General features: G+C 45.0%; 1 protein-coding gene across 1 annotated transcript in view; it reads right to left on the reverse strand.

Annotated features, from left to right (window-relative positions):
- Positions 1-1,260: 1,260 nt before the first annotated feature.
- The window catches only part of GNAO1 (G protein subunit alpha o1), a 154,601-nt gene continuing 139,942 nt past the window's right edge, over positions 1,261-15,919 (reverse strand). The window contains exons 7-8 of the mRNA XM_032960603.2: positions 11,051-11,204; positions 1,261-10,394 (exon numbers count right to left, since the gene is read on the reverse strand). Of these exons, the coding sequence (XP_032816494.1) occupies positions 10,207-10,394; positions 11,051-11,204 (342 nt within the window). The 3' untranslated portion in view covers positions 1,261-10,206. The remainder of the gene's footprint in view (positions 10,395-11,050; positions 11,205-15,919) is intronic.

Consider the following 15,919-nt stretch of genomic DNA (forward strand, 5'->3'; position numbering starts at 1 on the left):
CCATGGGTCTCCATCGCCAGCTCCTGCAGGGGCCTGCTGGCGCTGGAGACCTGTCCTTCTCCGTGGCCTCATACTATTCATCCTATTGAGCACTCTCATAATTTAACTCACGCTTGCGATTATGGGACCGTTCCTGCTGCACCGTTAATACCAATAAAAGGAGGCCTGTTATGTGAATGCCACAATGCTTGATTGTGAACAGCGGGCTTCTTTTATGAACGCCATTGAGGTTAATTGAGTTGGATGGTTTCTTGGAGACAAAAAAATTATATGCTTGCATTTGAATTATTATATTGAAAAAAGAGTTTATATACAGTAATTATATTTAAAAAAATTTGGAGGTGACAGGGGGAGAGAGCGAGGGGGCACATTCTTCAACTGCTTAAACAAAGATGGGTGAATGAGGCCTGGAAGTTGGCCAATTTCACACAAACGCTGCCTGTGATACGAAGTCTAAAATTGAAGCGGTGGTGGCTCTACTGGTCAGCACGCCACTCTGCTCACAGTGTAGCAGTGCTCTGCCGACATTAGCTGGTGGGAAACTCCCAAGAAATTCAAAAAGATGTGCTCAACTACCGAATGCATATTTGATTGTGGAACGTGATCACCTGATGTCTCAAAACATACCGAGTCATGCACGGAGTGGCAACGTGCACGTTTACCAAATGAAATAATAATCGGTCACTAAAAGAAAATGTTGAAATATGAAATGAAAACTTTTTTGAATAACAGGTCTTCCCCCAATGTTAGTGAAGGACGGTGTAAGAGTCCTGACTTTTCACATTTACAGTGATCTTTATGTTATTCATGGACTTTAGTGCACAGTATACACGGTGAATGCAGGGATACATTTCAGCTGGGTCTCTGTCCATTTCCTGGACCCGGAAAATACGTCCCTAACCCTGAACCCCACTTCCGTTACGGTGCCTTGTCTCCGAGTCTTCGGTAGAATTCGCCAACAATGAATGCCCCAAACAGGAATACCCTTATAAGACGAGGTTTCCCGTGTCAACGAGACATGATGGTTTTATATCGGATGAAATTGTCTTTTCAGTCATTTCACTCCTGTTTTCAGACACCACTGTGTGACCACCATATTCCAGGATTCAGAATTTCCAAGTTAAGTCTTCATCTGTAACAATCGCCGTAAATAACCAAGTGATCAGTTGAGATGCATTTCCCCCCTGCAGAGTTCTTGGATTTCTCAATAATTATTTTTTTGTCTGCAGCCCCACCAGCCACAGTGCACACAACCCAAGGTTTTGCAAGCAAATTTTTGCTTTATTGACGAAAGCAGTGTCTCTTAATGTGAACATCCTGTACAGGACAGTACACACACTCATGTCACATCTCTTCCATAAACAATAGTCGCACACACGTACGGAAATACAGTGATAAAGAGAGAGAGAGAGCAATCTGTGATTAGTAAGAGTTCAACAAAGGTAACAATTATATACCAAGCCTATTTTTTCTTCTTCTTCTTCTTCATCGTCTTCTTATTCGTATCTTTACAAATAAAACTCGCGGTTAAAAAAAAAAAGTACAAATGAACGAACAACCATACGTGACCAGTAGTTGATTGATAACTAGAGCTTGCTAAAGATTTCTGTAAACACAAGTCTACACAGATAGGTCGGGATGAGTTCCCCCCCCCCCTCCTCCTCCCCTTTACTCCTAAAATTAACATGAAGTCTGCCTGCCAAATTTTCCAACAATACGCTAGCGGCTACATGAAGAAGGGCTGAGTGCTTCCGACAGTGTCCCAGCAACCTACCCCCTCAACGTAATGAAGACCACTTATATATTATTGACGGGAATATACAGCACACCACACTAGAACAATCAAGAAATGGTGCCGCCTATAGTGGTCTATAGTGCTTTTAGTGCAGTACACTGCAACAATTCTTTTTCAATTGTATCATCATCATCATGAATGTTAATATTTGAATATATATTTAAATTGAAAAAGCGTTGCGTGTCTGTGATAGAGCAATGGTAAAACAAACTGTACTTGGCTCAAGTAATGAAATGCTTCAAATAAGAAAAAGCGTGCTACATTTTCTGGCGTGGCATCCTTTGTCTAGGGGTGAAACTTGAGCGCTCAGGATTTTGTTCATTTGTGCTGTTCCAGATTATAAAATGAGCAACGTATACTGTTTATATATGTGTGTGTGTTTTAAATTTTTCATGTTTTTTTTATAATATTTTTTGATAAATTCACACAAGTCCACGTAACACCACATGTTAAGATCCCGATGCAATAAACACAGTGAATAAGGAAAAGGAAAAAAAATATACCTCAGGCTTCCGATAGCGTATGCGTAATGCAAATAAATTATAAATAAATCCGTCAACACAAAATTCCCCCCCCCCAAACACTGGTACAGTAAAATGCATTTGTCTAAGTTTAAACGAACACACAAACGTATATGCTTTATATGAGTAGCGGGAAAAGGGCTTTGAGAATGGACTTTGAGAAGTGCACACAAGGCTCATTATGTGGTTCAGTGTACTTAACCCTAACATCTATGCACATAGTTCCATTATCTTGTGAATACATAAATATAGGGCTTCAAAATAAGCCTCCGTGTTAAATAGGTGAAACTTGTATTTTTTCGATCCCCATCTCAAACTCATTTTGACCGCCCCTCATATATATCATTATTACACCTTAGAAAGAAAACCAAAACACCTCTTCAGGCCGCCAACGTCATAATATGGCATTCGAGAATAGCAAAGTGTGTTTACGACATGTAGCTTGTGTGTTTACGACATGTAGCTTGGGGATTTGTTTGTTGTAATGTCCCACATCGGAGCAATGTCTGGGATGGAGAGAGACATGCTTGTCGTGGCTTGGGGGGGGGGGGTATTCTTTACTCCTGAAGGATAAGGAACACTTGAAATATAAATATAGGGGTTTTAAGAAAGCGCCCATTTTCCAAAAATGCTCGCTTGCACAGCATTTGTTTGAAATGTAAGTTGTTTTGTCAGCAGAAGACGAGGACTTTGTGGGAAAAAAAATATTTTTCCAAGATTCAAATCGAGGAACTTCCTCTGTAAGGGCTGAGTTAAAAAGTGCTTAATTCATCTCACGTGAATGGAACACTCTTAACTTGAGAGCCTCAATCATCATCATCGCTGTTGTACAAATGGAAATATAGAAGTGCATTACTTTCGCCAAAAGCAGATGAAATCATGTCGATACTCTCGACATTGTGTTCGATTTCCTCGGTGTGTCGTGATGGCTTCAACTTATTCTGCAGAATGAAAGACCCACCTCCTCATTGCTGTTCCGCTTGGCAAATGAAATGTCACTGACAAATGTGATGAACAAACGGCAGCCTGTGGCAATAAATAAAATGAATAATTCTTAAACTACGTTTGAGTCAAGTAAAAACCATGATCCTAATAAGTCTGTCTTTAATAATAATAATAATACACGAATGTGTGTGTTGTCGTTTTAGTACTTGCCTTTTGTTCATGTTTTGAGTTTATTTTTGGTTCTCATTTAAATTGGTATTGTCTGTTTTTTTGGAACAGTGAAAAATAAGTGGATTGTCGTAACTGTCTCAGTAATTAAACGTCGCATATGCACACACACACAGCGCTACAGATAAAACTTGTCCATGTCTTTTTTACCAGTATAGACTTTTCCGAAAACAAACAGATTAGAATTAACCGAGCAGCCATTAACTCATCGACGATCTGAGAGAATGCGTGGAAATTATTTTGATACACTTATCCACCCCAGTGATTCATTGCAAACCACGTGGTCAACTGAAACATTTAGAAACCTCCCCTTGGCTGTTACTGCGCCTTTCCCATAAACGATGCATGGCAGTCGGGGATTATGGCTTCTTGTTTCATTTTCGGTCATTTGAAGTGGGTTTAATGGCAAATGTCTTCATCTTAGACAGCTTGAATCTGGTGCCAGTTTTTTTTTTTAAATCAAGTCTTAATTATTTGACACCATCCGGAAATTAACGTCTGCTAATTCACCGCATTGCTCAACTTTGCCAACGCTCTCAAAGCCGAAGTAAAACGTGAGCCGAATCGCACAAATGTTCTGCTCCTATGCATTAAGCTGTCGCTCCTACGGTCACTCCACTAGAGAATATTACGTACAATCCTATAGTGAACGATCCAAAACGATGTAAAATTCTCAGCGAAGGAAAAATTAAACGAAAACACCATCGGCCAATGAATCAAACAATATGCAGCAAAGTGGTTATATTTTTCCCATGCGGTTTGGCAGCTTTGCTAAAGCTGCTGCCAGCTGAGCCAAGTTTAAAATGATAGTCAAGACTGCAGCAGCAACACCGCAGCGCAGGACTTTATACAAAAACGTCGTTTAAATACAATAAAGCACCTGTCTCGTCTACGAATAAAAATGAATCGTGTTTAAATAACTCTTCACACCCTCCACAAACAAGCTACGGTACGTCCGTAAGATTACCAATAGTCATGCACTTGACTACTGCCTGGGTTATACCAAATCTAAAATGCCAGCAGTGGCAAATAATAAGAGCGTCCTCAAAAAACGCATTGTCGGACTGACAGATCCGACGACATCGCTCCCCGATCTCTCTTTGTCCGGTTTTGTAAAACCGCTGTTGAGCCGAAAACTGCTATACACATACAATAGTTGGGTGACGGGGTAATTCATAATTTGCGTGCCGATTATTACGTCTGTATTTTTTTTTGTCTTCGTTTACATATTCCCATTCAGAAAACACTTCCGAGCGCATATGCTCACAAGATCACCGTGCTTGAGATACTTTGACCATTTTCGAGTGAACGTCGTTTTCCACGTATAATGTACAGTACGTCATGCTCATACTTAGCGCACAGTTTTAAAACGGGACTAGTAGTCTAAGCATTTAAAAAAAATAACGATTTATCTTCCTATTCTTGGTTCTTTCGGTAAAGTCACGTGACTTTACCGAAAGTACCAAGAATATGAATCCCTGCAGTCACGAAAGCTTTAAATCAAAATGTTTATCTTCCTTTTATCCCTCTTTGCCATTCACAGTTTTTATTTATTTCATAGTCTGTTGTATTTTCTTGTTTCGTTTGATTTACTATCGCTAGCATTTACATTTTTTTATTATATCTGTATTGTTCATATGACAAGCCCCCTGTCTGCCTTGGTCAGGTGTTCATTGCCACTGTGTGGAGTATTTGCGGGTGGAGGAGACTAACGCGCCAAAATGTTACTTGTGGTCCCCCAGGAGCCCATGAAAAGAGGGGACGTGTTGATGTGGCCACAAGTCCCCGTGGTCACTCACGATACCTTCCACTACGACAACGCAGAGGGTCAATGTGCTTACGCTTGTCTACATTCACAAACGTGCCCTTGTACGAACGAGTTATACGTTAGCTTACTCTTATCTTTTCTCTTATGATTGTGGATTTTTTTTTTAGATATCTTGCAGCTGACTGTTTTAATTATGTTAATATATGTTTCACTATATTTTAAAAGTCAGTGTGTCCCTGTGGTGGAAATTCCACTTTCCGATAGCAAGGACCTTTATTTATTTGATTACCGCTATTGAATTCCCGTCACACGGTGCTCGGCTGTATTACGAAGAGTAAAATAGGTTGTTATACCGCATTGAAACATTGGTGAAATTAAATGGAATTTGTCGAAATATATTTTTAATTACTTAATATGAATTGGTATAAACTCCATATGTTTTGTATGTTTCAGATGTCTAATTCACATTACATTGATGCATCAAAAGTACTGATGTGTACATCCCGTAATAACCAATTTATTTGAAGTAACAAACACAGTAATTATATTTTAATAGCTGTGACTATATACCTGGAACGCAACTTAGCTTGTCAGTTCTTGGAAACTAAGCCTCGCAAGAGTCTGGATAGCGCTGGGATGGGTGAGCATCACAACAGGCGTCATAGTCTGTGGGGGATACACTGAGGGCAGCGGACGGCCGTGTGGCAAAATCCATTGTCGTATTCTTGGGTCTTTCGGAAAAGTCACCGAGATAGATTCAAAGAAAATAACAAAAAACGACGACGTTTTGATCGCAACACAAGCGGCGGTCGTCTCCAGGAACAAGGAAGACGACCCGCTTGTGTTGCGATCGAAACGTCGTCGTTTATTATTATTATTATCATCATTTTCTGTTATTTTCTTTGAACCTATCGACGTGACTTTACCGAAAGACCCAAGGATATGAATTCCTGCAGTCGCGAAAGCTTCAAGTCAAGATTCATCGTTGTACCGTATTCATTCGCTGCCACCACTACGCTCCCTCCGCCTTCACCAACCCGCGGTGTCCGAGCGTGGTCGAAGTTCGGTGGAGCGACCCCCACCAGCCACGGGGGCGTGGGGGAGACCCCCACCAGCCACGGGGGCGTGGGGGAGACCCCCATCAGCCACGGGGGCGTGGGGGGAGCCCCCCACCAGCCACGGGGGCGTGGGGGAGACCCCCATCAGCCACGGGGACGTGGGGGGAGACCCCCATCAGCCACGGGGGCGTGGGGGAGACCCCCACCAGCCACGGGAGCGTGGGGGAGACTCCCACCAGCCACGGGGGCGTGGGGGGAGCCCCCCACCAGCCACGGGGGCGTGGGGGAGACCCCCACCAGCCACGGGGGCGTGGGGGGAGACCCCCACCAGCCACGGGGGCGTGGGGGGAGACCCCCACCAGCCACGGGAGCGTGGGGGAGACCCCCCATTAGCCACGGGGGCGTGGGGGGAGACCCCCACCAGCCACGGGGGCGTGGGGGGAGACCCCCACCAGCCACGGGGGCGTGGGGGGAGACCCCCACCAGCCACGGGGGCGTGGGGGAGACCCCCATCAGCCACGGGGGCGTGGGGGAGACCCCCACCAGCCACGGGGGCGTGGGGGGAGCCCCCCACCAGCCACGGGGGCGTGGGGGGAGACCCCCACCAGCCACGGGGGCGTGGGGGGAGACCCCCACCAGCCACGGGGGCGTGGGGGGAGACCCCGCACGACAGTGGATGGACAAAAAAGGGTCGCACGTGTGTATCTTCAAAGTATAGCATGTGATTTATAAACAACACATCGGATTTATGAACAATTAGGTTCCATGCATGACATTAATAAAAACGAGTTGTATGTATCGATCTGCAGAGGGGGGGAGCCGTGGGTTGACAAGGCGCAGCATGCATCCGATACTGGCTACCGTACAGTCAGCATAGCCCTAGTGTAAGGAAACAATGAAGCTTAATATTTGACGTGACTCATTAAAGCTCCACATCTGTGGAGCACTGCTAACTGCGTGCCCGGTCATCCCGAGGATTATTCGATCCGCGTCCGAGGAGACGTTTCGTGTTTTGCGCGCAGGCTCTGACGATGTCGCTTGAAGCCACGCAGGGGATGAGAGGGAAGGGGAGAGAGAGAGAGCGCTTGGAAGTCGCCTTCCATATCCACCGCTCCCTCTTGAGCAGAACGGGACAACTGGCGCCTGATATTGTGAGCAAGCCTGGTATTCATCCCCAATCAAATTAGAGCACTCGTTGAATTAAAAATCGATTCGTAGTTTGGAGGGCAAATGACGAGCACCGGGTGGGGGTGGGGAGGGGGCAGTGATTAATTGATTGCAGTGATTAATCATCGCGTCTCCTGACCACAGCGTGGGGGGGGGGTAGAGCCCCATTGTCTGTGACCTTTCGCAGTGCCGCAGGAATGAATGGTGGCGAGTTCTGCGTTCAGCATCGCATTTACGCCCTGCGTCTCTCTTGCGGCAGGATGGTGTTAGGTTTGGCTAAGCTCATCTGGTACGTTTTATTTTAAGTAAAAATCCAATCAATGGGCTCTTTATTCCTCGCTGTGAATGAAACGGCAAGGTAGGTTTAAGCAGTGGCGATGTAACTCGCCGTTGGTATGTAACTATATGTCATGCAGTGGTTATTAGTTGGATGTTTTTATTCACGTGGTTCGTTTATTCTTCTATTAACATTGCGCCTCAAACTGCAGACAAAATCCTCTGCGAGCCCACAGAGGTTTTATTTACATTCTGATAGGCTTGTGGCCAAAACATGGTTCTATGGTGGCCGGTGAGTTGCAGACTACCGCAACGATCCTGGCTGCCTCACTTTCGTGAAAACCTTAGCATTACTACACACGGTCTGTGCTATGCTGTCAGTCTCTTAACATTGATCCGTGCAGAATAGAGGCACAGCAGAGAGTACAGCAGCTGTCAATCACGTCGGCATCGGAAGTGCCTTCATCTGGATCACTTTTATCTCAAGACCCATGTGTTTGTGAAAAAATATGAACACCAGAATTTACAAAAATGGAGCTCAAGCAATCCTGGGCTATAGAGGACACGTGGGATGCAAGGACTGTTAGGTTACAGGAGACCTCCCATCTGCGTTAATGTGGTTGACCAATGTTACCAGATCCCTGTTATCTGCGCATCTACTGTACTTACCTGCGGGAAAAAAATCATGGATACTCGCAGATAATAGCAAGAATAGGGCCACCGATAAGGAGAGTTTTCAGAGGCCCCACAGCCGCAAATAATAAAAGTCATGGGTAACAGAGTGACGGCGAAGAAGATTTATTCTGCATTTTATCCAAGATTAATGATTAATGAAGTTGTATTCACTGATGTGCAGGGGCAGAGCCAGGATTTTGACTTTGGGGGGGTTGATTTAAATATTCTGAGATATCCAGTGTATGTTTTCCAATGGGCGCCACAAATGTATAAAACAAATTTTATTTAGATTTGAACGCGGAGTTTATCAATAGGTCGGAGCCGCTGAAGTGGCTAATAAGTTCGATAAGTTCGAAAGGCTGCCGCTCAAGCAGCCTGCAGGGCAGCACGAGGTGGCAGCCTGCAGCATTTTGCAGCAGCCAGATATCCGGTTATCCAGATTACCGAATTTCCCAAAATTTCAGGGGGGGGGCTAAGCCCCCCCCCCAGCCCCCCCTGTGGCTCCGCCCCTGCTAATGTGATCTGGCAATGATGTTTCTATTTATCCGGCAGCACCTTGTGTGAGTATAGAGACCATTTGTTGTTTAATGATTCCTAACTGGATGATTTGAATGTGGGATGAAACCAGAATTCTCGGACATGAACACTCAAAAAATTATGCGCACTTGTCAACACCCATCTGGCTTGGAGGAGCCTTCTGTGAGCCAGTTTATAGCCAAATTATCCAGCTACCCTTTGGTAGCGCCGATCAAGAAAGAAGAACTCACGAAAGCAAATTGATGTGACCGATGACGCACGCTCTAGGAAAGTGCTCATTTAAGAGTTAATGAGAGAGGGGTTATTTTATATATATTTTATCTCGCCAACTTTAGATGTCGCTGCCAAAAGGGGCCACCCCTCTGTGCCAAAGCGTGAAGCAACAAAAGCAACGGGGTGGGTTTTGAGCACTGCTGTTATATACGCCACATGCAAACCCAGCCAGTGTGTCAACTACAGGAGCGGCGACTTACACGCATTAGTCAACCTTTGGCAGCATTACCGGAATACATTTTTTTCTTAAAAATTGCTAGGAATATCAGAAATGCGTGCTTATTATTATTTTTTGTTAAATGCCTCATTTGCAAAAACGCAACGAAATGAATGAGCCCAACAACCTAGATTTTTGGAAACCAACCGACAATTTTGTTTGTTGAAATAGTTGAGGCTTTTTTTGGAAATCTCAGCATGTTTTGAAGCGTGACTTTGGAAAAGAAGTTGTTTTCAGTTTGAGTTATTTTACCGATTTTATTTGGCGCGGGAAAATGAAACTGGAACTCAAGTGGTAAAACATTGCAAGATTTAAAATGGCATTAAGAAGTTTTAAAATCGTATTGGATAATAGCTTCATTATAAACCGTCATCCGAACAAGTGTAACTTTTGATTGGGTGCTGCAACATCCTAAAGGAGTTTACTGCCAAGGAGATATGACGTTTTTTTAAATAACTACAGTTTACTTCCACAATTTCACAGTATTTTTTTTGAGAGATAGAGCGGTGTCAGTGGATTCAAATAAAACAAGCTACAACTTCCATTCACAGATCTGAGTAACTTAAAAATAAAACTACAATTTTAAAAAATTGGCCTTCATTAGGTAAGTCCACAGTGTAGCAAATGATTTAGCAATACAACTGTCGGGACTCTGGCGAATACGACGAGATCGGCTCTGGCTCCCTGATTAATTCTACCAAAACGAAGGGGCGGTACATGGGGGGGGGGGGGGGGGGCGCGAGAGCCTAGTACAGGCCACAGCCACGCAGGTTGTTTGCGATGATGATGTCAGTGACGGCGTCAAAGACGACCTGGATGTTGTTGGTGTCAGTGGCGCACGTCATGTGGCAGTAGATCTCCTTGTTGGGCGAGCGGTTCTTGCTCTCGTACTGGGCCTGGATGTAGGCAGCTGCATCCTCGAACGTGTTTGGACCTGTTAATGGACAACGAAGACAAATAAATAGACTTCCCTTCCTACCCCCCCCCCCCCCCTAATATAAGAAAATTGAATTTGTTTAACCGGGTAAGAACGCAAAAGCCCCAGATTGTTAAAATAAACTTGCAGCCCTGCACATTTCTTACTCATGCCGACGTTGAGTTTAGGAAAAGATATGAAGGGATTTTTTTCTTCTAAAAATGATAGTGGCCTTTTTATATTGCGCTCGTGCCGTATTCAATATCCAGTAAACATATACTGTTGGTAAAATGTTAACAAAAGCCTGCACGTACACATTTTGTCGTGTTCATTTGTTATAGACTGAAAATGTGCACATGCTGAGCAAAATAAATAATCGTAGAACATTTCACTTTTTTGCGAATAACAATTGTTTAAAGGATTTTTTACGCTAATTTATGCCAACATTCTTTGAGGAGAAAGGTTATACAATGTCAGACATAAATGACACTTAACCCTACAGTAGTTAAGGGCAGTAACCAAGCGCATAGCGAGATATTTCTTGCTCTCAGAGTCGAATTAAAACTAACCACCCTTGCTTGTACATTTGACCATAGTAGCCAATAAAAACACATCAACAAGTCCCCCTTAAGAAAAGGTGTGAATTAATAATCGGCAAACGATGTTGCCCGTACCTGTGTATTCTGGGAAACAGATAACGAGGGCCGACTTCTTTATTTTCTCTGCAAAGAGGTCCTTCTTGTTAAGAAAGAGGATGATGGAGGTATCTATGAAGAACTTGTTGTTGCAGATCGAATCAAAGAGCATGAGGGATTCATGCATGCGATTCTGCACCACCAAGCAAAAGGCACACGAGAGAAAGAGCGAGAAAGAAACGGGGAAGGGATATGAAATTGTGCTTGAGCATGTCAAGGCCAGTTACACACGGATATATTCAATGCAGGCGCGTTCTGACGGCAAAGATCCATTCCTGAATTTGTCCTGAAATAACTGTACACGCGTATGTTTAAAAAAAATAACATCAAGTTAAGAGCTGAGGCGATATATATTAAAATCTATGGATCATGATGTCCTTTTAAAGTAACAATGGATAAATGCACAAAAGTTAGTTTTTACCTCTGCAAAAGTAACAATAAGCAATTGAACAGCATATTTTGTTATATTCTGCTGGGATCTCAAAGCATTTGTCCTGTGTACAAAATCACACACACACACTGATTGTATGGGCTTGACTTGAAAATGGAATAGAACCATGAGGAGAGATGAAAACACTGCAATACACACAAACGTATTAGAGTAAAAAAAAGCCAACATCTTTGCACTTTTGGTCTTCACCCTCCGCTAGAAAGGGAGTCCTTCAGACTGCGGGGAAAACACCAATCAGAAACGTCACTTGAAATAAGAGAACAAAAACATCTGGTCCGAAGAGAATATACGAGATTGACCACTCCGCCAAGGTGAAGACAATCAGGAGCTGTGGAACTCTCACGAGCTGTGCATGACCAGGCACGCAAGCACTCACGCAGACGAGACGACAAACGTGTGCTTTTATTATTTTTTTAAATCGTTATTTGATAAGTGCACACATGACGCAATATACTATACCATTCACATTCATGCGAGCCTAAAAACACACAACCCTTTACGAAGGCATACTTACGAATCGCTACGTGACATCGATAATAATAAAATCATAGTTTCGCCGTACCCGTGACATTTGCCCTGCATCAGCTTGGCCAGTGCCGCAACCCCTATAGCTCATAAAGAATGGTGAGCGCACAGGCAACAGCTAACTGTGATGATAACAGCAACAACAACCGGCCAAGTGGCTCAGCTGTCCTGCAAGTTGCCCAAAGTCAGAAGGTCACAAGTTCAAATGCTGCTTGGGGGTTGACTCCAGGGGGTAAAATAAAACTTTGTGGGGAATCCAACAGTTGGCTTACGGATAGACTCACCCCCACGATAGGAATGTGGAATTTTCACCACTGGCTCCGGGCTGTAAGCAGGAGATAAGCACCGCCTCAATGCTCATTTGATAAACACGCGCATATATAAACGCAACCCTCGTTTAAAGGCATTGGATTTCCTCCATTCTCCCGTCGACTCTGCCCTGTCTCTGCTCGACTGAGCGTGCCGCACGATTGGCAATGGACAACCGCACGAAGAAGGGTCGATTTCTCCCCTAACACGCTCCTCGTGTGGGAGTGTTGCATTCCGCGGCTCTGGCTTGGAGATGCCATGAAAATATTCGCCCATTACCCTTCGCACCGTCGTGGAACGAAGAGGGACAAAAGGCCAGCAAGGAGGCAGCCACCCCCGGTCGCTACAAAGCACACGCGGTTTTCAACATGTCGCGTGAACGCAACGAACGGGTCCATGTTGTTGTTGTTGTTTTTTTTTGTCAGTGAATCTTCCTGACGCACAGGGCCACTGTAAAGATCATAAGCAAATAAATCCTCAGGACTTGCTTCAACAATTGACCCGGAATCTTCTGTTGACCGCCAACAGTGACACTGTGACACGTGCACACGGCAATATTAGGCATGTCATCATTCGTCAATTAAAATCACGTAATCATGCTTCCGATACGCACGTGTAGCGAATCGGCTACTTACTATTTATGCAATCATATGCAAGTGTGACACTTGGGCTAATGGCACGAGACGAAACAAGTCCGCACGGAACTTATGAGACAGACAATATAAACGAGACACCAAAGGATTCATTCTTGGATTATTTCACAACCTTGATTCATAACAATTCTTCAAATTGTGTGGGGGGGGGGGGGGAGTGAATCATGAGGTGGCTATTTAACACAACTGGCACCACGAATTTCGGCTTGGTTGTTGTGTGCTTTTAAAAAAAACACGCACTAAACGCGAACGCTTACAGCGCACGTAACATGTGGCAAGAGTTAAGCGAGAAACATGATTTCCTTAACACGTGTGATATGTATACCTGCAAACTTGTCAATTGCTGGGCAGAGTGGGAGAAAAAAAAATATGAGCATACAACAAATGCAGAGCTGAGAGTTCATTAACAGGTTTGCCGTTCTGAGAAAAAACATGAACATCGTTTATTCAAAAGCCAAAGTGAGCACAGTCAACAGTGACAGTTTGCACCAAGGCCCCTTTCTGGTCCACAAACACGAATGAGAGCACACCCTGGGTGAGAGCACGGCAGAGGCCACGGCAAAAGATGTTGGCCGCGCACATCTACACATCCGTGCCCGCGAAGAGAGTGCCAAAGATTTCCGCCACTGTAATATGCAATTTGCTTGAAACGAAAATATTTCACGAGTATCACATCAGCAAAATGTCTTGTATTAATAATGAAGTGTGTATGCCTAAGCACCACGGATCCCGGCGACGGTTAAAATGCGAAACAGGCGAACCCCACGACGGTGAATTTAATGCAATATTATTGTGACTGAAAAATGTTCAATTCAATTTGGGCTGCGCCATGACACTGAAGTCCAAAAGCCAGGCTACAGACGCAGAGAAAAGCCTCTTCCCTCCACGTATTGCTTTGTACCTCTCAATCCAAGCCTGTGGGGTGTAGGGGGGGGGGATCCTCGCTCGCCACCATCCCCCACCCACCCCTTCAAGAGCCGAGCGCTGCGGGGCAACGGCAGCGATGGCCTCTCAGCCCGGCACGGAGAGCCCCCGTGACGGCTCAGCACCGAACGTCGGTCAAAGTCCGCCCCGCGCTGCGCAGACAAAGCAATCGGCTCGGGCAAAAGTCCCCGAAGCTCACCGCGCTGTCCAGCTGGGCCGGCCAGCGTGCCCGTCGCTAACCTCTTCAACCTCTTCGGCGGCTAATGAGACGGCGGTGCCAGATTCGCTTCGGTTACTCGCATTCCTTGTCACCGTTCTATCGCCACGAGTGTGCCGTGGATGCTCTTCCCATGTGTTCCACTCATTGATTTCCTCCACCCCATGCTGAGGACTCGGTCTACCGGTCTTGAGCGTGTGAACTCATCCCAGTCGCACCGTGTTCAACCACCACGCTTGCAGGTCAAAACACTCTTACCGCTTCTTTCCTCACACCGCTCCTCGTCCTCCTTGGCGTTGCCTAACATTGTCTGCTTTCCCAAGTTCTCATGATTTGTTAAAAATCGGGCAAAATGAATAACTCGTCTGTTACGCCTTCAAGAGTGCTGTTTGTTGCTGGCTGCTTGGCGTTTTGGGCCCATACTCAGCAACCACGTACGCAGAAGTTTGGGAAGGAGATCACGTGAGAATACGCAGCGAGGCCGACACATGGACACGTTGTAAAGAGGCCGCAACTGGTTGCCCCCTTCAACGCTGCATCTGTGCACTTTTAAATCATCTAGGTTTGAAAACTCACTTGTTTAGAACTGCTTTTTTGTGTTTAGGTTGTTGTGTCCACCCCCCCCCCCCCCCCCCCGCAGTTCCGATTAGCACGTACATCTCCACAGCCCAAGTGATCAACTTCTTAAGCTTTTTTAAGAGCAGGATATCAAGGCAAAATAAAAAAAATGAATGTATCCATACAGATGAACTTTTGGTTAACACGGAAGCAGCTTGGAAGGATTCAGGAAGGATGAAAAAGCAACAATATTAAATAATTTGACGGTAACACATCTCAATGTATGCAATATTATCACGGTGGAACATGAGCTATATACTCACGAATGAATGTCCAATTTTAGTGTCAGGATCCAGATTTTTACTTGTGAACATAAGATTGTGATTAGTCGCGCTAATTAGGAATTAAGCAGCATCTTCATACACGTGCAGAGCAGGATATCTGACATGCATTACTTATAATCTTGAGACATCGGTCATCCGCTGCACATATCCTACTCACATTGTAAATAACATACGGAAAATATAGACTCGTTTTTCACAATGCATTGGTATATAAATGATCGTGTGGCTTACAGCCTGGATCAATGCAAGACCTGAAGAATGTTTGATTATTTGCAGGGATGTGCCAGGTACACTGCGCGATCAGCACACCGCAATGTACACGATATGCGTCTACCGCCGATCAAATCAGCTCGCACGACAGCTCTCGGCACTGCTCCTCCTCGGTCGTCGTGAATGCGTGCACGCTGTCCACCAAATGACAAACAATAGCAATCGAGCACAAAGCGCAATTATGTCACTTCCAATAAAAACGCTAAATTCCGCGAGCAGTTTTGACACGACGATGACGACGCCGTCGACGTTGACGACGATGAACGAAAAGCAGCGGGGCGATGCACTCACAATCGTGCCCGTGGCATCGTGGCATCGTGGCGGTGGTGGCTGCGGCTGGTGGACTCGGACGTTGTTATCGCAGCTGGGCGAGGCCTCACTGAACTGAGCAGCTCTCTTACAAGAACGACCGCGGCCCAAGAGCCGCGGCAGTGGCGGCAGTTACCGCTGCTGTTACATCGCGTTACATAGAGAGCCGTTTTGGCGTCCTCTGGGTCTAACACCGTTTTGAGACGAGGCTCAAAAGAAAGCTGTCTCTGGTGTGGAAACAATCAGTTTCAAAGACAATGCATTTATTATCAGAGTATGTTTTTTTTT

This window comes from Petromyzon marinus, chromosome 25, assembly GCF_048934315.1.
Source record: "Petromyzon marinus isolate PM22_M1 ecotype Great Lakes invasive population chromosome 25, UKy_Petmar_22M1.pri1.0, whole genome shotgun sequence".
Classification (NCBI taxonomy): Eukaryota; Metazoa; Chordata; class Hyperoartia; order Petromyzontiformes; family Petromyzontidae; genus Petromyzon; species Petromyzon marinus.